General features: G+C 36.4%; 2 protein-coding genes across 2 annotated transcripts; one reads left to right on the top strand and one right to left on the bottom strand.

The window, feature by feature from the left end:
* Positions 1–277: 277 nt before the first annotated feature.
* On the bottom strand, positions 278–13,173 carry LOC139121127 (programmed cell death protein 7-like). The gene is made up of 8 exons (XM_070685773.1): positions 12,007–13,173; positions 10,598–10,738; positions 9,964–10,053; positions 9,233–9,364; positions 8,825–8,963; positions 8,026–8,259; positions 6,871–6,961; positions 278–478 (listed from the first exon to the last, which is right to left on the bottom strand). The coding sequence occupies exons 1-8, from the start codon at positions 12,211–12,213 to the stop codon at positions 355–357; spliced, it is 1,158 nt and encodes a 385-aa protein (XP_070541874.1). The 5' UTR covers positions 12,214–13,173; the 3' UTR covers positions 278–354.
* Positions 13,174–13,226: 53 nt separating this feature from the next.
* On the top strand, positions 13,227–23,124 carry LOC139121126 (protein prenyltransferase alpha subunit repeat-containing protein 1-like). The gene is made up of 7 exons (XM_070685772.1): positions 13,227–13,403; positions 17,093–17,253; positions 17,482–17,557; positions 18,994–19,098; positions 19,914–20,175; positions 20,685–20,911; positions 22,223–23,124. The coding sequence occupies exons 1-7, from the start codon at positions 13,333–13,335 to the stop codon at positions 22,620–22,622; spliced, it is 1,302 nt and encodes a 433-aa protein (XP_070541873.1). The 5' UTR covers positions 13,227–13,332; the 3' UTR covers positions 22,623–23,124.
* Positions 23,125–24,146: the final 1,022 nt, after the last annotated feature.

Below are 24,146 nucleotides of genomic sequence, written 5' to 3'. Positions count from 1 at the left end.
TGAATAGGAAGGGGGTCCAACTGTCAGTTACACAACCGTGCACAGACCTTCAAATAACTTCACTTAATTTCCAAAGGTTGATAAGTCAAGCATAAAATTGACCTTGTTTTATACCTTTGACTGTCCGACATGTCATGCCTGGGTTGACGAGAAATGATATGTTTATCAGAAACCAGGCTTTTTCACAGCCTTGTTGTGAATACCTTGATACATATCTGATTTTGAAGAAAACTTTGAATATTTGCAGTGTGTAATGTACAAAATTACTACAAACACATTTTTAAAGCTTTCCAGGTTCATTCAATTTTATTATAAAAAAATACATAAACATATGAGATTCACTGGAAGGTCATGTCATGCACTGTCAAGACATGATGCCCATGTTTCATCATTGGGTGTATCAGGTATGATCCAATCAACAGGTATACTGGATGAGCCAGGGGTACCTTCAGTCACTAGAAAACTATCCCACTGATGTCTGTAAAAGTCAAGAGAAAAGGATAGATGGATGAATGTATAGTCCTGTACAGATTTATGAGTTTTGTCAGTTAGCTGTACAAAAGAATGAAAATGTTGATCTGAACTGCAACATCCCAAGGGTTTGTGCTTTCTCTCCGACCTGCTTTCATGTACAAGTCTGATGACTTATAAGCAAACTCTCCACAGAACATCGTCATGAAATTTTCTGTCCAAGCATTTGGTTTCATCTTTATTTTCCCATGTTTTTAAGTGTTTAAGTTAAATGTGGCACGTGTTGTAGCTGTGTGCTGGCTCCCAATGTACTGCCACAATGCACGTCATCAGGTTATATACCTGAAAACTACATTTCACAAAAGTGTACCCATGGTATTAGGAGTCTGAAATTAATCAACACTGAAATCCTGTTTATTGTTCATATTTATAATTTGATCACAGACACTCATATCAACAGCTTGTGTTGTCTGCCCTGTGGTGTTAGCACAAGGGGCGTTTTTGGCAAGACTGAAGCCTACACTGAGCCCAAACTTAAAAATTGTCAAAAATCAACACAGTCAAAAGGGGTACAGCTGTTTTAGAAAGGTAAAGGAGGACCCCCTAAGATAGCCTGTTTGTTTTCATTTTGAAGACTGGACCCAGTATTCTGCAGGCGCACCTTTCAGCTTGCTGTTTTACATTGATGAGGGGATATACATGTAAAGCTTTGGCTGACAAGACTGACATGCAATACACTGTGACTGAGTATAGCATTCTTTTGATTTGGTATTTTACACATAGTAGAACTTGTGCCCGTTATTTTGAAATGAAAACAAATAGTTTCTTTACATTGTAACTACTTCATAGTGATATGCCAGTAATTCTGGCATGTAGTGCAGTGATGTATTCTCAAGTATATTATCCCCTGGTTGACAGCAAACATTACTTCATCACAGTATCTTTTGACACCAGTCACAATGTAAATAGTGTAAACACCGTAACCATCACTGAATACATACTTTCAGGGCTCGAAAATTTTTTTTAAAACTCACTTGCCATAGGGCAAGTGAATTTTCAATTTCACTTGTCCGGAAGAAAAATTCACTTGCCCTGAATTTCAGATGATTTTAAGAGTAAATATGTATGGTTTTATTAATGTCATTGGAAAGAAACAATAGCTGTAACTTACTGATAAATTTGTGTCCTTATTCTGTGTATCAAAAATAATATCTTATGTAACGTACACATACACAGTGTTTCAGCCAGCTTTTGCTAGCATGGGGACACAGTGACCCATAGTAGGTCTTAATGGGTGACCAATTAAATTTTTGGGGGGACATGTTTCAATAAAACAACACCGGTACATTGTCATTGTGTGTCATCATGACCTGGTACCTGGTTTTAATAGGCAAGTCAGGTAGGTGCACTAAGGGTAAGTATATAATGGGCCAGCGGTGTTGTGTCAAATTGTGCCCATGTGAAACTTTCAGTATCATTTAGTTTACTGCTACCACGTGGTATTTTTATAAACTGCAGGGTTCCCGTAAGTCACCAAAATGATTAGCCAACTCTTTAGCCAAATAAAAAATCTTGCAGCCATTTTGAGCAACTTTTAAACAGTTTATGATCTCAAGTGTAGCAACAGCTTTCTCAGCATTCAGGAGTTACTAATTTTACAAATCAAGATGTTTTGTATGTTGTTCATGATAGTTTTTACATTAAAGAAATATTTGTTTAGTTTTTATTACATTAATTATCTGTGTTTTTTATGACATTGAAGGGATCAAAATACTTTTTCATTTCTGATGGTAAACTTTTGCCACAAGAAATAATTAGGTGGCAATTCTAAAAATCAGGTAGCAATGTGAAGTGTATTACCACAGATACAGAATACTTCTGCAGCATTGAGTTAGTGTTCACAGTATGACAACTTATCATACATATACACTACAAGCTCTACTACCTTATGTGGCACATTTATGCACTCTTTAAGTCATGATGTAAATTTTGTTAGCCACACAAATACAAATTTTCCATGCAGAAGAAAGCATTCGGTAGCATAGTGACAGTGTTATACAAGTATTGTGGTGTTGTGTCATAGTTGTGATCAAGCAGGCTCAATAGCATCTTCAGCATAAGTATCCTTTGAAAACAAGACACACTGATATTGTTCAATTCATTTCCCAATGTTTTAAAGAGTAATAATAGTTTTAATGATAATGATAACATTGTAGCCCAGGAACATTTTCATTTGATATTTTGATATCATCAAGAAATGTCTAGTGATGTTCACTATTACATCATTAAACTGGAGGACTCTGCAGAAATATTAATGTGATGATTTGAAATGGATATGCTTACTGCAAATACTGTTGACAATTTCCCTTTGCCATAACTGTTAATAAAATTTAATTTAAAACTGACAGTCAAGCTAAATGCCATTAAATTGGAAAGCACCAAGAAATTACCTTTTATCATAAGATTGTACCTATTGGACCTCCCTAGGTGGTTTCTTTTGAACCATAATTGTGTACTTAAAGGGTCTTCATTTGATGACATCACATAAGATGACCCAGATTTGACCTTTCAGAAAACCTCAAATTTTTCTCCTTTTCCCTTGTATTCTGACTCTGTTTGTGAAAGTTTCCTTTGAAATAATGGTTTTTACTATCAAACTGAGTAATTGCAGGCCAAATTTTGATTCAAGCAAAGTAGATAAAACTTGGACTAAAAAGGACGACCGGTACGCGGGACTCACACAGGCAAAGCCAAGCCTCAGTGTATTCATCATTCCTCCATGATGTTTTGTAGCACGGTCCGTCTATATGAGGGACTGAGGGACCGCGATTGCAGAATCAAACAGCAACAATGTTTACTTCACGTACCAGGGAATTTGTAACTTTGTAGAAAGGAGAGTAAAGTGTTTCAATACATCGCAACTTTGTAGGAAGGAGGGTAAATTGTTTCAACACCTTACAACATTTTATTGTAAGCTGTAGTTTTCTGTTGAGGAGGCATGGTGACATGATTTCATCAGAAGAAAAAAACATCGTGCAAAGACGTCAATATTTTGCTATTTGTAACCAAGTAGAACAGAGCTATTTATCGGCCGGCCATATCTAAAGCGGTACACTCAAAGAACTAGAGAGTGGCAGCGCATACGTACAGTGGCCTCATTGAAATTCACTTGTCCGTCGGGCTGGGAGAATGTTGTTTTCACTTGCCCGGACTCAAAATTCACTTGTCACGGGCGTCGGGCGGCGAGAATTTTCGAGCCCCTGACTTTAGTGGAATGTCAAGCCACAGACATATTCAAAGAATTTCTATGGCATTTGCAGCCTTACATAAGAGTAGGTCATACATAAAACTAACCCTTTCCACAAACTAGCTGAATGTGTGGAGAGAACACTGGCTATTCTTATGATAGGATGTTACACATATTGGAAGTATTAATGAGTTGAATGCCATGTGTTTGAACATGATTTTGGAAGAATAAGAAATTCTGATTTACAAAGAACACCCAAATAATAGAAAATGATTCTAACAATACAAATAATGGAGCTTTAAGTTAAAATTTGCAAGCTGTGGCTGCTGGCGTCCACAACATTACATCACACAGCTACATATTAAGGTAGTAGATCACTCGAAATAAAATCATTTAAACTTTTGTTTAATCTTCCCTTTAGGGAAATTTAATCAATTTCCTTTTGAAATCAACATTAATACTCAGAGGTAACAGTGCAAGATTTGGTACAACAAATTACCCAATATTTCCCAACATTTGAAATTCAAAATGGCCGATAACCCTCTGGAGAAATACTAAATTTTTGATTTTCATAAAAGTAAGCCAGTGAAAAATCTATTTACTTCATGAGCTTCAAAATGAGCCCTCATATGTGGTAGATCCAAAAAGTCTTGTAAGTTTGAGAGTTTGAATATATCTGTCACCTAAGCACATTTTGCCTCAAAAAGCAAAGACAAGACATGCAAAGGTAGGGCTACCGGTATTTCAATTGTATGTATCTTATGAGCAGAAAATTAACCAAAAAATTTAGAGTGTGTTGTGTTCATGTTTGTAAATATCTAACACATTTGAACTCTAGAGGAACTTGGAATGAACCAAGATGTACTTGTAAATGAACAAAGTCTGATTGCTTTGATTTGCTATTGTCAGCCACGGCCACAAATATCACTGAATATGCCAGTGATTCTCTGGAAAAATATCAGGAAAAAAGATTTCATAAAGCATTTTATGGTTCTTAATAAAATCAAGCCATGTCTGACTGCTTACCTTCACATCATAACAGAAGCATGTTTCAAGGGTACAAGTAAATCACTATACAAATATTGTAACTTTGTTAGACAACTACTGGTATTTACATTCCAAAGCTCATTCCAGTAGCTACTGGACTTTTAGCCTTACATAGCAATGTTTTACAGATGTAACCCATAATATTGGAAGGCAACACTTTCCACTGACCTCACAGGATATCCCATTTTATGCATCTTTTTAATACATGACAAAAAAAAGATGGCGTCTTTCATGGAGGGAGTGAAAACACTGATATCTCTTTTTGATGCTAATTTTATTGATTTGCAGTATTTGTAAAACTGATGCTTGACACTCCTTCAGCTTCACTTACTGTCACGTTTTGCCTCTTCAAATCTGAGGACATTTCAGTAGGACAACCTTGACGGTGGAACCCCCTCTGTGTTTGAGGTTATGCATTATATCTTATCTATAACTTGAATAACCTTGCCTCACACACTCACAGCCACAGTTTGTGAAGGAACTCTGTCAAAGCCAAGTATCTATGGCAATATGGTCAGCTTGAATTCAAGGTCATTGTATGACTTTTGCTATGGCAACCAAATGGTTATGAAACCCAAAGTCTAATACTTATCTACCACTTATCAACTTAATGCGGCCTTCTGTACTGGAGGCCATTTGTTGAAAACTAAATTGCACTGTCTACCGGTATATCTATAGTGAGTCTGCTGAAAAATACTCTTTTTAAGTGTGTCTACATGACATAGATTGATGAGTTCAATAGAACTCTTCACTTGCTGTCAGTGGGGCCATCTGTATGGTAATATTCACCATTCACGGTCAAAACGAAGATTGGTGTCTAACCTAGTAATTTAAACATTGGGAGTCCTTGTACTATGTTTGGAGGAAATAGTTATCTATATAGCAATAGCTGAGGACAAGAAAAGTTAGTCTGTTTGCTAGTCTCAATTCCATGATAAAATTAGTCATTTTTCAACTTGAATTTCATTGAAAGTCTCTGTTGAGCTCAAGACATCATGGATATTGTGAGAAATTTGAGTTAAAAATGTTTTTTAAAGGTGAGTGAAATTTTGACACTTAGATAATGAATATCCATATTTAGACTATGAACAGACATTGAACAGATGAGCCAGATGTAAATAATAACTATTGACATGGCAACTCTATTTGATAGTTTTGTAAAACTTATTTACATGTGTAATAATGGTGGCTTGTTATTGGGTTAAAATTTGGAAATTATTTGAAAGACGCATCTGAGCGATGACTCAGACAAATACATGAACACAGAATGCACAAACAATTTTCTATTTTATTCCGTAGGGAGTAACAGATGGTTTTGTTGCATAACACAGGATTTGCATTTCTGTCACTGGCAACTTGGTTTCTCTAGTGCTCTATGAGTGATCTGTGGACAGTTTGGTTTTCTGCAGCATTAGGAATTATCAACATCATTATCAATTATCAATATCAAATTATCAATTATTGACATCATCTTTCAGAAAGTTTACCTCTTGTGAACAATCAATGCACAAATTTAGAAATATTCTAATCCGTATTATTGCAATAATCTTAACTTTGAGACTACTAACTGGTTTATAAGTGTTCAGGGTTTTGAGAGACTAGGATTCTTATAGAATTTTAAAGCTTTATTTAAAAGTAATCCTGAAATCCAAGCTGCAAAGTATACATCATCTAAATAGAAATTATCTATTTTGTGTTCTTTTGAAGGCCAGCTGACCATCAAACTTTATAAATTTTTCTTGAACATCAACTGATGTGAAAAATTTCTGTCTTTGACAGAACAAATTTTAATGATAACATGATGAGAAAGGAAAAAAAAATTGCACAGAAAAAAACTGACTTGTATTCGTTTATACGTTGTCAATCGTGGAGAGATTTGAGGACACTTGCAAAGTACCAGAGCATGGGAACAACTTTCTGCTGGTAGGATGTGTATCTGACCGTTGGTGGCGCTATATTATCACATTAATTTCGCTCTACTATTCCATGAGACGATATCAGCATTAGTCTTTACATACTAAGTTCTAAGTTTACATGTCTGAAATTAACACATTATTTTCCAGCAAGCGAAACCTTAAAATCTTGGCGAGAACAAAAACACATACCTGATTTCAAGTAGAGCCTGTGGGTTGTTTTCTGCTTGTAAATAGTACTGTCTGAAGGGGTATATAGGATCCTCTGGGCTTGCAGCCTCTTCTGTGAGAAATAATAAAATGATTGCTATTCAGGGGAATACCATTAATTTTTCGGCATGTTTCACTGGGATGACACAGGTTAATACTCATAAGCATGCTTGGTAAATCAATTAACTGGATTATGACATGAAAAATAACTGACTTTTTGTATGTCACATTATTTGTATGTCATTGACAACCTGATAAAAGGTAGTTTCTATGACAAGAGAACCCCACAGTAAGTGAGGCTACTCACAATTCTCCATGATCCGTACACACTGAGATCACTCACTGAACTGAAGCAAATTTCTTCTGTACACAGAACAACTCGGTCCATATTTCAAAATTCTGGCAACATAGTTCTAATAATCATAATTTTCTGATTTGTCACTGTGAATAATGAGAAGATCAACCCCTTTTCCGCAGAGGAGATAGCAATTTTGTAATTTTGTTGACATAGATTTTTGACAGCCATACACAATATTTTCAAGGAAACTAAGGGAATAAGTTGCATCTGTGTTGGCAAAAGAAAGGGTATTGATTTTTTTTAATGTTCGTAACAAAGGAAATTTGCATGTCTAACAGGTGGAATGATGAGACCATCTTAGTTGCTGATAACTTTATCTTGACAAGTGTGCAATTTTTAGCACCTCCAAACATCGACTTCTCATTCAATTTACTTTTGAATTTAAAAAAAAACCAATAATTTTGAAACATAGTTTTAACAAATAATCCTGAACTTAAATTGTAAGGTAAAAATTGTTAAAAAACTGATAAAATTGAAAAAGCCTTTAGTAAAAAATGTCTGAGTGAACAAATCAAGGGGAATTGTGGGTAGCCTCACTTACTGTGAACCCTACAGGGACAAGTGGGATTAACAGTTAAATTATGCATATTCTTTCAACTTTTTTTTTTTTATAATCTCAGTAGTTACTGCAGACAATGTAAAAGAATAGAAGGTATCTATGGAATGAAAATTGTAAATAAACTCAAAAGACATATCATTCTGGTAATGAAAGCTATGGTTGACCAGTCATGTGATACAACTTTGGGTCAAACAAAACAACAAAAGGAACATTGCATTACCATGGCCAAACAGACACTTAAGCTGTTCCTTGACAACTCTCTTGGCTCTGTCTCGAAGATGTCTCCTCTGGATCTCTTTCTCCTTCTCTTTGTTCTCCTCCTGTTCCACCTCCATCATCACCTGCATCGTCTTCTCCTCATCCATGTAAATGTCCCTCTGTCTCTTCATCAGTTTCTCCAGCCTCTCTATGGTGGATTCAAAGGCTTGCGTTGAGCTAACGCTGGTGTGGGCACCTATGGAAGGATAGCAAAGGATTCAAATGTCAATTTCTGTACTCTGATTGATTCAATTCTTCAAGAGAGGGTCAAACACCAATTGAGCAAACCTGTTCATTGTCATTCCGTACAGCCTCCGTACAATAGACTAGAAAATCCAACACTTGGGAAATCCTTCCACTTGCCATTCCAATCTACCTCTATTGTTAAAATATGAGTTAAGAATATCACAATAACGATGGATCAATGATCACATCCAGCTGGTATACTGCCTGTGTCTTAGCCTGTTCACCCAAATTCCCTGTAAAGCGGTCAACAATCACCAATGATAACAATGGGTTCAGACCAAACCATGGTGGTAAAATAGATGAAACAATGTAAAAATTATCTGTGAAACAATAAACAGTTGCCATAACTAGGGAAGAGACATGAAGACACATTACCTTTCTCGTATATGGAGTAAAGAGGTCAAAGTTCAAAACGTGAAAGTTCATAAGAACCATATAGCAAGACTGACATTTCAGAATACCGGTACTGTTTCCAGTGATAAGGGATTGGGTATTGATTGAACAGCTCAACTCACCCTTTTTCTCTGCACTCTCTTTCCTAAGGTGTCGCAACTTTCGAAGCAATTTCAACAAATTCAGGGCTTTGTTGGCCTCTGCCTTCTTCTGTCGAACCTCAAAGAATATCTTGTCAACCTCCTTCTGGAGTTCCAATTCCTGAAACATGGATATGAGAAATCATGAATATCACAACATGAGTAGCTGTGTATTTTGTTTTTGAGGGCTGCTGTATAATTGTTTTTTACATAAAATAATATGTACTCCATTTATACTATGGGTACAGATAAAGTAACTTTTCCCGATTCACAAATACTAGTAGTCAATACCAATGCACCATTGAGTGACTACACATGCTACAGCAATCAGTCTTTTACTTTGTCACTTGAAGTCTGCCTGATCAAAATTATAAATTCAAAGGTACTAACTCTTTTCTTTTCCAATTTCTTGTTTTCTTCCTCTGTAAATTTCTCATCTATTTTTCTGTGCAGTTCCTCTCTTCTCTTTGCAGCTTCCTCTTTCTCAGACCGTCTTCTAGCCTTCCTCCGTCTTGAAGATTCCTTAAACATCAAAAATGTAAACATCAAAAATGTTTTGTAAAATTGATATTTAATCCTCAATTTCAGAAGTATTCAAGTGATCTGTGAAGTTTGTCATGAGTCAACATTTTCATGAGAATGAACCTTCAATGACCCTGGTGGATCCTGATAAAATGACAGGATCAAATTGATATCTCTTTCTCCCTCTCCCCATTAATACCCATTTCTGTTAATTATAAATGCACCCAATTTCCTAACCCCTTTGACTGGGAGCAAAAGGTTAGTGGCTGGGGATTGTAGGTTTAGAAAGGCGGTTTGAAGTTTAAAAACAGGACACCAGTACTTCCTGGCTGGTTGAGAAGACAAACATTAGTGAGCACACCATGTTTACTTTTGATAAATACATTCTCAAAATCTAAAATCCCTTCTGAAAAGAGATTTTGTACCGTACTCAAAGGACAATGTTTCTTTTGGGAATATTGCATCTGAACATGAAAGAAATTTGAATGCCAATACATAGCTTTCATACACCTGAAGCAAACCCTCTTCTGATAACAAGTGCAAGCTTTGTCTTGATATGTGATATTGAAATTATTGGCAACACAATGCTGGTGACTTACCCTCTTCCTCTGTACTTTTGTAATTTTCTGTTTTATCAAGGAAAGTTGTTCTGCATCATGCAACTGTGCCTGGACTTTTACCAGCTTTTCCTGGAAGGATTACAGAAAAACATTTGTGAAAAAAAAATTTAGCACATCATTTAAAAATTTTTACGTCTTCTTTTCAAAGGTCTTTCTGGGCACTGTACTTGACTTGCTTGCATGATGTTAAAAGACAATATGAAATTTTTATCATCGACACATTACAATAAAACCCATATATTAGCTTGTGTCATTATGGCTTTTATTTATCTGCAATCAATAATAATGTCTTCCAGTTCCTTGCCGCATCTTTCACTCTCTAAGAATCTTTCATGCTATATAAACAAGGGAAACGCCACTTCTTTCCTGAAAAAGGTACTATAAGTTGATGTTGTGATGCGTTTTTACTTTTGTTTTGAAAATTCCTCCCCAAGAGGAATCAGTAAGACTGAAGAAGAATGGGTCCGTACAATTCAATAGTAGCAGGGTACGTTTGTATTCATTCATCGTAAAAGGCTTCCCTGGGCACGCACTTATCAATACAACAAGGAAGAAGATTCCAGCGTTCTTCAGGTACACTGAGGAATCTTCAGAGTTTCTTAACCAAGCTTACCTTAATTTTGTTGGCTTTTCTGTATTCAAACTGCCAGGACGATTCATCCTTTTCAATGTACTTGACTAAGTTATCTCTCTGCTCTGCAAGTTGGTCATTAAGAACTATGGCATCCTTCAAAAGTTGTTTGAATTCTCCAATCTTTACAGACGATGAAGCAAAATAGAAGATGTTATAAGTATAGGATAAAGCCCGAGTACGAGGGCTCTTCTGGTATATAAAGTCCAACCCAACGATAAACTGTCGAGGCCGCAGGCCGAGACATTTTATCGTAGGGTTGGACTTTATATACCAGAAGAGCCCGAGTATGAGGGTTTTATCCGACTTAAAAACTATCGCCCCTAACTGATATATTTTCGTTTTCAATGTATTTACGTCAACCGTCCCCTTTGTCAATGTAACATGTTTAGGATATGAATTAAAACTTTTATTTGTGAAATAGCCTTCCAATGTAATGGAACATCCTATAAATGCCCTAGGGCACATTATATAAATGCCCTAGGGCACAGCAGATTTTGTGTTGCAGCTGGTTTCTGCTGTATTACCAAATTTGAATATTAAAACGTACCAGATGTCTACAGAATATGACATGTTCACTTTTGATTGGACAGTACTTTACTACGGCGCTGTCATTCGTTTCTGGAATTTGGTGACCAGGGCTTTACGTGTAAATAAAACACCCTGAATTGAGCACTCTGATTGGTCAATCAACAGTGGATAGTTTTTAAACATGTATAATGACCAGTTGTCACGGATCATTAAAGGTATGCTATGTATTTTTCATTTTAATTATCGTCAAAAACAAGTTGATGACAAGGTCTTCCTTCAGACAACAGTCATAGATTCAGTGTTTGAACTTTTGCTCAACAAGAACATTACAATTTGGGCTGAGCAACTAAATTTCACATCAGGTTGTCCTTTTGCAAGAATGACAACCTGGAAATGGTAGCCCTGTAATCTATTCTGGTGGTCCTACTTTCATTGTAATTTTGATTACTCCTGATCACTTCAATTTTGATCATTTGTCAAGATTTCACCTGGCTACATATGCTGTGATAATTGTACACTGTGGGCCATGTGATGGCTTTTCTGGTCAACTATCTGTTGCATGAATATGAGGCCAACAATAGGCCAAATATGTGAGCCACTAAGAACATTGAAAATGCCATCACATCTCTCATGGGCTACAATTATTGTGGTTATTGATACTAATGTCTGTGTCCTATAAAGTAGTGACTGGTGAACTTGAACATGATGCAATGGTTTCACATATGGATTAAGTTGTCTTTCTGGTAATTTCCTAATGTAAAGTAATTCCTGCTTTAGCAGGCAGGATATAAAAAAGGTTATAACATAAACTAGATTGCCTGCCACAACAGGTACAATTTTCATTTATTTCATAAACTCACTGTGAGTTTTGGCTTCACTTCCACTTCCTTCTCCCTGTCAAGGACATTTTTGGAGAATAACCATTCGTAGATCCAGTCCTGGTCCATCTCATTTTGTTTTTTTGTTGTGTCGTTTCTCAGGTTGATACAATTGCTGAGGTGTGACTGTTTGCTGTTGTGGTGGCGGTGCTTGTAGTGATTGCTTTGGTAAATATCCAGGCACAGCATTTGGTCTTCCAACTTGCAAGTTTTGTTCCATATTCACTGGTATGGTCGAAGGGGGAGCATTGAATCTTATGGGTTCTACAGCAGCATTAGGAAAAGGTGGAGGGCCACTAGGCGGGGGTGGGAGTGCCCTAATTTGTTCATCATACGGACCTCGAAGGTTAAATGTTGCTGTCCCAGCTTGCTGATGCTGGTGTTGTTGCACAGGTACATGTAGTGGTGGTGGAAAGTGCCTGGGAAAATGTTGCATTTCAATCCTTGGCGTTTGGTTTATTGGTGACTGAGCCTGATGTGTAAAACTATGCTGGTTGATACTCTGGGGCTGGGGCTGCCTTACACTCTGCATCATGTGCAGCTGGGAGTGAAATTCCACACTTTGCTGAGGAGGGGGATTAGAAATGTTCTGATATACATTGTTAGTGGTAGTATTAGGTTCATTTTGTTGTCTGAGGGCCTCAACTTTTACGTTGAAATTGGATGGAGCTTGCATAAATGGAGGTGGTTGCGGAGGATGTGGAATTTGGTTCGTTCTTCCAAAGGAATAATTCTGACTATTCATATCTTCTGAGCTATTGTTGGGTCTAACCTCCCTTCCTTGTAACGCCTGGCGTTGATATGTGATATTTGGAGGTGGCATCCGAGTGTTGACATTGCTAAGGTGCATAGGATGTTGTGCGTACGGTGCGTGTCCCATCCCGGACATGCTTGGCATCGGGCCGTCGTCTGGTCCGCCCATTCGAAATGTCCTATCTTTGTAAAACATCGTATCGATATTTCTATGATTACCCGAATTATTGTTTGTACCTTCATTTGATTCGCTTTTGCCCTCAGCACTGCCACGAGATCGCTGTTCTCCCGATTCAACCATGCCAAGTCTTCTGTAGTCTGCCATTTTAGTTTTCTACGCGAAGCGCCCTCTACGCGTAGGTCTCGCCACTTCTCATTTTCAGAATTTCCAAATGTAATCAAAATAACTTGTCGAGAGGTGGCTGCCAGTCCATTCTTTAGGAACGAGAGTAACACTTCGTCAGAGGGAAAGTATCAGGCTTCCATTCTTGCAACTTTCATCTCCGTTTACAAAGCATGCATCAACTCTCGTTTGAAATCTCGTAGGTGAAAGAGATGGCCGAAGACGAAAGAGGTCGAAGGATTGTCTCCGATCTACACAACGCGTTCAAACGGGATTCTGACATGTAAGATGCTTATAATTTTCCGTAGCCGTATTATTCTTCCAGAAGAATACTGTTGGGTTCTTTCTGGCCTCATGGAAAATCAGTGTCTATATTAACTTACCGTGTGAGAGAATGCCATGTCCAAGAGTCTAGATACAACTTACAGTTACACGTCGGGTCACTCTCGTTGTATCTCTCGTTCATCATTGTACGTCCACGCCACCACACTCACGGTCACAGTGGTCAGTGACTATGATCCTGATAGACACCGACAGCTGCTAGCTGGCCCAGATTATACCGTGAAGCAATGACATGCACATGTGTCGTTTGATATTGGATATTCATGAAAAACGAGAAAAATATCACCATCTGTACACATAAAAATATTTTCCATCAATTTTATAGTTTGCTAATTTTAATAACTGTTTACTCATTCAAGTAAATAGGCCGTTTAATTTCATCCACCATTTATTCATATAAATGCAAGCTGCAGTTTATTTATGACAATTGCGTTACTGTTTAGGATATTTTGGTACACTTACCGCCAAATGACCTCAACAACCCGCCAATGACATTCTTTCTAAATTGTACTGCGGTTATAACCAATAAACAGTGAACTTAGGTTGGGTACTGGTGCACTTTGGGGATGTAGACCATGCACTCGAATTCGCTCAGTTTTAAAGTAAATTTCAACTTGAATCACACAAGGAAATTTATTTCTCCATTTTTATTTATTTATTTCATGAGAATACGGTTGACATTCCATACCTTAGCAACAGTAGCACCCAGGATGGTAAAATAGATTATGTCATTATTCCCATTCACTCAGGTCATTTAATTCTGGGAAAAAACCAAACATCTCTGAACAATTGCTAGGAGCTATCAAGAAGTCCTCTTGGTCTTGAAAAGTACTGTACCCCAAAATAAAGAATTTCTCTTTCACAGCCATGGTCATCGCAATTTATGAACAAGTTATTCAATTGTCAGCTATTTTAGATCTATTATGATCATTTTAGGGGCTGCACTTGTAACATTTAGTTTTGATAAATTCATTACTTACTAATGTGAATGCATTAGCATATACATGTATAGCATTAGTATCAGTGTTTTTTTCTAAAAGGCTGATATCACAGGGAAATTGTTCCTGGGTTCCCTGGCTGTGACTCCTGTTACAGGAATCTCATGTTACCTGGGGGGGGGGGGGGGATGGTTCTCCCTCATATAAGTGCAGTTGTAATAGGGGCAACAGAAACGCTACCAGGGTTCCCAAACCATTTATTGCCTATGTGTACCCAAACATTAGGTCATAAAAAAGAAAAGATATTGCTTCTCATCCTTGCGTTGATCCAGACTAGCTGTCCATTTATCTATGTTCACTTCAAGAAAAGGGAGTGTCTTATTCATGCACCCCTGAACCTGTAACATTTATCAGTAGGATCACATGCATATAATGTACAATTCTGAACAGTTAAGTTATCACACTGGCATTATGCTCGATATCTACCTTTGTAATTTTGTTTTAATTTTGGTAATCAGATCGTATTTCATGAGATCAAAAAAATAACTAAAATGCAGATTAGAAGCATGTTTCCGCATCATTTTTGTAGGAGAACTAAGGTGAAAAACAAATGTATTTTTATTTTTTGGCCTTAGCAGAAATTCTGACCACTGATGTCAGGGTGTCCTTAAACTCATAAGATTTCCAAACTGTTTGAAGTAGTTTGTTAAGGGGATGCTGCACCTAACACAGCGTACTTTGCTCAAAAATCACTTTATTTTGCAAATATTAATTCAATTTTAATTCATTTGTTGACCCAAGATTAAAATATTGATTGGGTTCACCTTTTAGCTTGTCAAGCAGTCGTAAGTTGCTTGATAAAGAAGTGTTAATTTATGCAAGTGTATGCAAATCACCAGATTTCCTGGCTTCTCTTTTCTACTAATTTCAAGATTTCCCAATAATTTAGCTCCACTGTGGCTGGGTCAAATTTTTTGAAATTTTCACATGTTCTTAAAATGCTATATAACAAAACAAATATTTTGTTTGGCAATAAAATTCTTACATTCTGAATAAGAGGCATTTGATTTTGCTAATCATGTTTTTAATTACTTTTATGAGTGTCAGTCTCTCAACTCATCCCATTTTTGTTTTAGAATGAGGATAGATAATGCCAAATAAAATAGTCCTTTTTTTCTACATATGCTCTTCTTTCAAGTGAAATATTACATTTTAGACACAAGGTCAAGTTTAATTCAAGTTTTTGACTGAAATTAATTTTTATCATTAATACCAAAATTAAGGTTTTTTACCCCAAATATACACCCCCTTCATCTTTCGAGCAAACTATTGCTACCATACCAAATTTTAGATTCTCTGCTTTTTGAAAATACTAGTTTAAGGTAAAGGGCGACGAATTCGGACGCGCACACGCTTTAGAACGTTTCTGCGCAGATTTAACTCCAGCCTGCCGCAAATGGGTTATTTTGCAGCGCATGTATTTAACATCACCTGTCATTGTTGAAATTGCGCTTTTACCTAATTTTTTGACCCAGTCTCTCAGAAATACATGTGACCTTTAACCTTGTCATATTTTGACCCCCTAGGAAGCTGGATTTTATTCAATATGAGCGCAAAATTAACATTTCTCTCCCATTTACTTGGCGCATATTACCCATTCACCTGGAGATATTGTAAAAAGTAGCGTGGTGACACCCTTTTATTAAAAGTGTAAACTAAATGGTATGATGTCAGGATTTTATTCGCAAAGTTTGGTCAAAATGACACCATTCAAAGCGACAGGAAGAAAGTTCGAAAATTATGTAGTGATATAATTTCGATATCGTCATTTTGTAATCGATACTTATGTTAAAATTTCTTTACAAACATCATGAAAACTATACATTCGATAGATATTGATCTTAATCCTTGGTATTTATTAAAATTAACTCATTTGCTAAGCGTTTTATAATTGCTTTCTTTAGTTTAAGTGAATTATATCATTTTTATTTATTTCTAACGACGCCATTTTAACGTCCGTTTCCATGGAACGAGCGTGGTGACCCCCATTTTTTATTTCATTTTTGCACTTGCACAACTTCAAAGAATATTTGTGCAAAGTTTCAAGAAAATGACACCACAACCTAATTTTGACGTAATTCGTAGTGCTTCACCTTAAAGTATGAAGGGGTTTCTTTGTCTTCTCAGATGAGAAATATTGCTTTGAAAAAAAGCTGTGTTGGTAACATGCAGCTCCCCCTTCATTTGAATTTTTATTGTGTCAGAAAACTTTTGAGTCAATGGCATGTCAAATCACGGACCCTGGGAAAAAATAGGGTGTATGATCAAATTAGCTAAGAGGGCACACTGATGATAAGTTTACCCTATATCACTATAATGGTTTGGCCAAAACCCATCCAGATATCGATTGTTAGAGTGGATTTGCGTACAGGGAATGGGAGGGGGGGATGAACAGGTCAGAGAACATTGTCTGAGATTAATGTCAATCAACAGCGATTTGAATAATGTAATTAGAAAGTACATTGAGTTCTGATCCCTCTCACTATCATTCCAGTAGCATACACATAACCAAGCTATCCTTTGTTAAACATTAATTATAGTGACCATTTCATAATTCAGCTTTCTCACTTACATTTTGAGATTAAATAAGGGGGAAAATGTAAATTGCTAATTATTGATTCAACCTTTCCAGAGATGAGTTTGGTTTTATACCGTGTCCAGAAGCTCTGCAGAACAAAAGTCCTGTCATACTTGAACAGCACAAACTTGGCCTTGAGTCCTGGAGTGTACCTTTGGTCTTCCAATATGCATATACACAACTTATCCAGGCAAGACAAAAGCTGATACGGCTAGGTAAGTCAAAGTTCCTTAACGTTTTAACAAAGCTACCCAGTACCATGAAAGTGTGGTCTGTTCTGACAAGTCTTCAAATGGTAAAATAAGGAGGATTACACCAGAAACAGAAAAATCCAATCCTGTGGATCCCGTATCGCTGTAAAGATTATAAAGATAGGTCCATGTTGCAGACTTTTAGGTAGATTGTACCATGCTTTCTCTAGTCATTTCTTCTATTATTCACAGCACCTCAAGATCTCATCAGTTGTAGCAGAGCTGTTCTATTGATAAATCCTGAGTGTTACACAGTCTGGAATATCAGGTAAGAAGAGTTCATTATTACATGTGTCAACCAGTGGGCATTTCATAAGAATACTAGACTTATATTGAACAATTTTGCATATCAACGCAATCCTGGAGGTTCAAGTTGCTTTAAAAAATTGAGGAAGGCCCCCTAGGAAAACCTGTATACTTTTGTAAGGAAGACTGGATCCAGTATTCTTAAGGTGAGGCCAGTTTCATTTGGTCTGACCTTTGACTGAAAGGGGACGGGAAATCTGAGTCGTATGTCCACCGTACGGTCAAGTTAAGGTGGCGATAAAGGCTAGAGAGTCAGTTATAAACTTCAATAAAACTATTAAAATATAAAAGTAGTCAACATTCTCTGTGGAATAAAAAAACTAGACTTTTGGGGTCAAAGGCATTGCAGAGTTATAGCCTGTTGAAACTTCTGAAAAACTGACCAAATAAGAGGATTTGGGGAGTCCTTTGTATTAACTATGGTAGAGGTCCCCTAGCTTTTAAAAAAATGTAGAAAAGGGAAAGTCATTTTTTGCTGTTTTTCAGGAAAGTTTGACAAGGCAGTGCTTGCATTCAGAATGTGTAACTGCTATTGTAAATGCATTTTTAGATTCTTTGAGTGTCAAAGAGGTGTCAAAAGTGAGATTAACCAAAAAGACTGCTCTGTGACTTCAAAAGAGGGGTGCAAATATGGCTTGTTTTCAACATTTTTGACAGAATAACAGTTTTCCTACATAATTTTATGCCAATTTAATCCAACCTTTGAAATGAGATATGGACATGGAATTTTTACAGCCTATTAACAAGGTTACAGACAAGATGACTATGGCACAATTGAAGTACTTTTTGAAAAATCACATTTTGAAATTTGAAAGAATTTTTTAATAAATTTTTGATATGTAAACCCATGTAAAATCATAAAAACAAATTTTATTCACAAATCCTGCCGTACACATCTTACAATTAATAATGTCAATATATTTATAACTAATTTGGTAGTATTAAGTATTATTATGAAATTCAAATATGTAAAACAATATGAAAAATTAAATTTTAATATTTACTGGTGTCATATTTCAAAAACATGGCTGCAAATATACAATTTTTATATTCTTTGGAGAAAGTATTAAGTAAGGGAGTTATCCTGAAAATTTGAACTTAATATCTTGATTCTAACACTTGAAACTTGACATTAACTCTGAGAAAAGAATTGGTGCAAAAATAGCCTTTACCGCTACCTTAAGTCTGTGTACCAGGTACTTTCATAACACAAAATATGTAATTATAAATTCAGAAACAAAAGGATAAAAATCACAAACGCTGACATCACCATACATACTGCCCAAATTGTTTTGACAGTTCCAGATTATATGGTAGTTGTAACAGTAATTTCACTTTCAAGACTTACTGGTAACAGGATACATTGAAATAGTGTATCTGTTTTCTCTTTTTTTCCAGGAAAGAGCTTATCAACAGTGATCATCTTGACATCAAAACTGATCTCAGATTTTCTAGTCTTATCCTGACAAGACAACCAAAGAGCCCTGAAACTTTTGCCCATAGGTACGTAAAGGAAGAAACTACACGCATCCTATGTATGTTAAGGCAGTTCTTAATTATAATTTTAAAATTTTTAATATCCTTTGTCCAAGGAAACTTCAAAGTATTTCTTTTTACAATCAAGAATAAAAAAAGAAACAGAAGCACCATACAAGTGTGTTTGAGCAATGCAATTACCGTACCTCAGTTTATTTGAAATTCAAAATGGCTGCCATTTTCTGTGTTAACTCCATGGGGAAAAATTGCACATTTGTAATTTTTACAAAAAAACAAGATAGTGAAAAGTTTATGTTCTCAACTATTTTACAAAATAAGTCGACACACTGTGAAGGCCAGAAATGAATTATACTAGGGAATTTTTTGAAATCAAAAATCAATCTCTGAGGTACATCTTGCCTCAATCTAACAGTTGTACTGAAATAGAAAGGCAGTAGTAATAAATAAGTGGCAACATTCTAAAGAGCAATTTAACTTGGAAAAGGAATAAGGTATGTTTTACCAGTGTATTGGATGGTAAATGTATAACCACTTGAAATTTTGTAAATTTAGATCAGGCTTCAAACTAAGACTTTAAGTTGATTGAATATTGACAAACACTATGTTGCTTTTCAATGACAACAAAGATATCTACCTGTATTTTGTTTAAAAACAAATTGAAATTCTATTTTTGTAACCCTATTACTTTCTCATTTGCAAATCTGTAACAGTTCCAACTGTACAGTAGGAATATATAAAAAGGGGCTACTTTTGATTCTCTTTTGATCATATTATTCCAAAAGAATACTAACAACTTTCAATGTATCAATATTTTTTCAAAGAAAATGGTTGTTGCTGCAGCTTTTGAAAGTTGAGCAAGACCAGACTTCACAGGACGGCGATGCCAACAGTTACGGTGTCAGTGACCGCCATGCAGCTAGTCACAACAGAAATTTACAATCAGGGTCCATTGAACTTGATGAAAAACTTATATCGGATGAGTTTGCAGTGTGCACACTGACTGCTGAGAGATATCCCAGCAATTACGGTGCATGGTCTCATCGTATATGGACTATACAACATCTGACCAGATGCAGCCAACAGGTAATACAAGGATCATTGCGCGTAAAAAAATATCGCGTCTGACTTTCCTTGACCATCAAATTTCTTCCTATTAGTTGTCAATTTTCCTAGCTGGTTTTTACAAAACTGTCACATTTTATTGTAGCCTATCAAGTCAGGTGATTTATAACAAGCATGAGTTTTAATCAAACGTATGCTTGTGTGGTATTTTTAACAAAGGCTAGCCGATCTTCAAAGAAGCATGGATTTTGCTGGTACATATGCTGCAGCTTGTCTTGGTCTGTGAGTCTGTGAGCGTGAATCCAATAATGAAATGTTAGATTACCGGTAGAATATTAAATCAATATTCTGACAATTAACATTTTGACTTCACTAATGCCACCTCTAACCACAATTTTAGCTCCATTGTTGGATCAGGTTATAATTTACAGCAAAACAAATGCTATCAAATGCACCAGTGACACTGCTTTTGTTTCTAAAACTGATACTCTCAAACTGAAAAGAATCAAAAAACAATTTCTTAAATACAGTTGCTGTTGGCTGAGTTGACAAGAACCAGGACATTGGTTAGCATGCATGTATCAGATCACAGTGGCTTCCATTACCGACAGTTCCTCATAAAAGAGCTGGCCAAATCAAGCAACAGTCAAGATGACCTGAGCTCTACCAAGTTAGAAGAGGTATTAGAGTCTGAAATAAAACTGGCAGCTGAGCTAATAGAATCCTACCCAGGACATGAAGCCATCTGGTACCATAGGTAAAGACATGTGTATATGCCATTAGATGCAGAAAGATAAACAAGATAATGTAGAGGGGATTTCTAGTGATCCGGCTTATTTCATTGATCATTCCACGTATATTTTTTATCATGTTTTTCCTTTTGATAAGTTATGTAGTATAATGTATTTGACAAAATTCATACAACAAATGCTATGTCCACATTTATTTATATTGAACATGTGTAGGGATAGTTATTGAAATATTTAGATTACTTTCACTTTACTCTTTCCAATATGTAACAGGGTGTCCTTACATTGTGATTCAGCTTTCTGAATAATGGTGAATAAATAATGTGGGTGTACAGTATGAAACCATATGTGAAAACATATTTCAGTCCTGACCCACCTTAACCCTTTTCCTGCCAGACAGTATCACTTCCCCATCAGCCAAGTCAGTAAAAAGAGGTATTGAGCCAAAACATGACGTATTTTCACCCACTTGGCTTGGTATGTTACAGCATCTTTAGTCCAAAAAAAATCAAGTTTACAGTATTTATGTTTTCAACAGCTTTCAAATGTACAGTATTATGTTAAAATACACCATATGGAATATGTTGTGTTTCATTAATTTTAACCATCTTGACCTGATGGTGAAATATGGACTTAGCAGGAAAAGGGTTAATGAATTGAACAGTGTATATTGTAGATATACATGCTGACTGCAAGGGTTAAGTACTGGCTGTTTTATGCCCTGTTGGCAGAAAGACAATCATGCAGGATATAAACGATACTGCAAGTGGTGTGATACCTTAATAGGAATTCCCAAAGATTCAGTAACGATGTCTTGAGATAGCATTTTTAGTGGTTTGTTGCTACGAAGGTAATTTTTCGTTGTCAGGTTTTTCAAGTGGCCTTCAGGGGCATTTGAAACAATCAGTGTGTGCACATGGCATTGAACAATTGCAGGTAACTTGACTAGTTACACCACTTGAAGATGGTGAAACATTATTACACACGTTGTATTCAGTCAGTGTAGGAAATTTGTTGAAAATAAAAACAAGACATCAGAGCAGGTAATTATTCAAGTTACATGTCCAATCAAAATAGTATCTTCCTAAAGGATTGTATCATTCATTCTCTTTATACAGGGTATATACCTCATGCCTGATATCAGCAGACTGAAAATCAGGGCAAGTAAATGTAAAATTTACCTGCCTGGCAAAAAAATTTTACCTGCCACTGGTACTTGTGCTCTGGTTCAGTACAATATCCAATCAAAAGCTTGTATACATGAGTAATCATATATTCATACAAACAAAATTAACATTTCATACTCTTGTCTTTTGTAGGAGGTTTCTCTTCCATTTAAAGTGTCATTTACTCCAGCAAGAGGATTCAACGAAATCATCTGCATTGTGCTGTCCAAAGATCAACAATGCCACAACTCAACGACAGACTCACTGCAATTCTGAGAGATTACATGGCAGTGATATTCCCACCAATCTCCATTCACCAGGATATGATACGCAAGTCAACCCCAAAGGGAAGAAATTTAGGGCTGATGGTGCTCTGCAGTGTTGTGATTGTGATTTTTACAATGCAGAACTCAGATTCATTGAACGGTGCCTGGAGGATGTTCATGCAGATGACAGCAGCGTGCAGGCACGCTGTGCTGGGGCGTACAAAAAATGGCTTGATTTCATACACACTGATTTTATTAGTGAAGATAGAAGAAATGAGAAAAATTAATCATGAAAGTTCCATGAAAAACATTCTCTCTGCAACAATGCTTTCAGATATGAATGTTAATTTTCATTGTTTGACTCATGGCCCATGTTTGGCATCAGGAACACTGTGTTGAATTTCGATGTAACGTTACCTGACTCAACCAAGCTTACACTTTAGTGTGTTTTCATCTCTGTAACAGGATATTGGAGACAGTCTTCTGCCACTTGTACAAGTTTTTATCATTATCAGGAGACAATGTATATCCCAATAATCATTCATTTCATTGTCTGTATTCTTTCATAATTTCATAGCATTTGGCAAAGGGAGGGGAATAAGCATAGTATGAGAAAACTACAAATTTCAGCACTTTTAAAATTTTACAATTTCAACTTCCATGCAGCTTTTTATTTATTGATGATGTAGTTTATGTAAAAACTATAAAAGACTGAATTTATTTTCTTACATTTATTTTCAATCATTACCAAAGAAAATAAAGAACAATTTTCTCAATTACATAATCTAACTTATGGTTGTAGGATGGTGATATTCTGCAGATGCAAGGGATCATGGGAATATCTTGTCCTTAACCTGTCCCTACCTTGCTTTTGCGTGTCACGTATGCATAACATATTAAGCATGTTGTGCATATGTGACAGGTTTAAGACTAATAGAATCTCACACCCCCAAGGACCTGGGATCAGATTTCTCACACGAGTTGTGGATATTTTGCTGCTCGTGTGAGACAAAATATCCCCAACGAGTGTGAGAAATCTGATCCCAGGTCCTTGGTGTGTGAGATTCTTTTTCTCACATGACCACAAAATGCATTAAATTCATATTGGACATGTACAATATTATCAAAAATCGTGACAACTCTGTCGTCTGCCACTGTACTTTGACCTGCTTACTTTGTAGTTCTAGTCCGTGTGTTATTCGTCGTGCCATTGGATAACGTTTTGCGCGTGGGACAAAACAGACTGTTTATCATCCAATCAGAGCTCGTGTAATATTTACTGCAGAGTGTGGGACGGTTTCCGAGAGTGTGGGATCGATTTTTCCCACACTGTCGATCCCGCACTCCCAGCGGCCAGGAATGTGAGAAAAATTGTTCCCATGATTCCATGTACAGTCTTTAGTTTTTCATTGTCATTCAGATTAGACTGGAAGATTCAGTGGTGTGTGGATCTCCACCGACTCTAACCCAATACAACAACTGAAGGCTCAGTGTTAAATATCCATTCTCGTTTGAACCAATTATATTGTATGATTGATTTTATTGACTGCGTATTGGGTAAGATGACCACCCACACGACTTCCAGAGGGAATTATAGTACTATTACTCTCGTAGTGTTCTTTCCTGAAAGCATTATACAATTAAAGATGTAATTTTCTCTTTGGTGTAGTCAGACTACATGGTTTAACCTCGCAGTCATAAGACGGCTAGTTCACCATTGCCATCTCAAGATGGAAAATCCACCAAACATGTTTACCACACCCGTAGTCAAGCTACAACTCTATATGACCAGTAGATAGGAAACTTAAATA

Source organism: Ptychodera flava, chromosome 21, assembly GCF_041260155.1.
Source record: "Ptychodera flava strain L36383 chromosome 21, AS_Pfla_20210202, whole genome shotgun sequence".
NCBI lineage: Eukaryota > Metazoa > Hemichordata > Enteropneusta > Ptychoderidae > Ptychodera > Ptychodera flava.
Note: the sequence above shows the minus strand (reverse complement) of the source record. Positions and strands in the feature narration are given on the sequence as shown.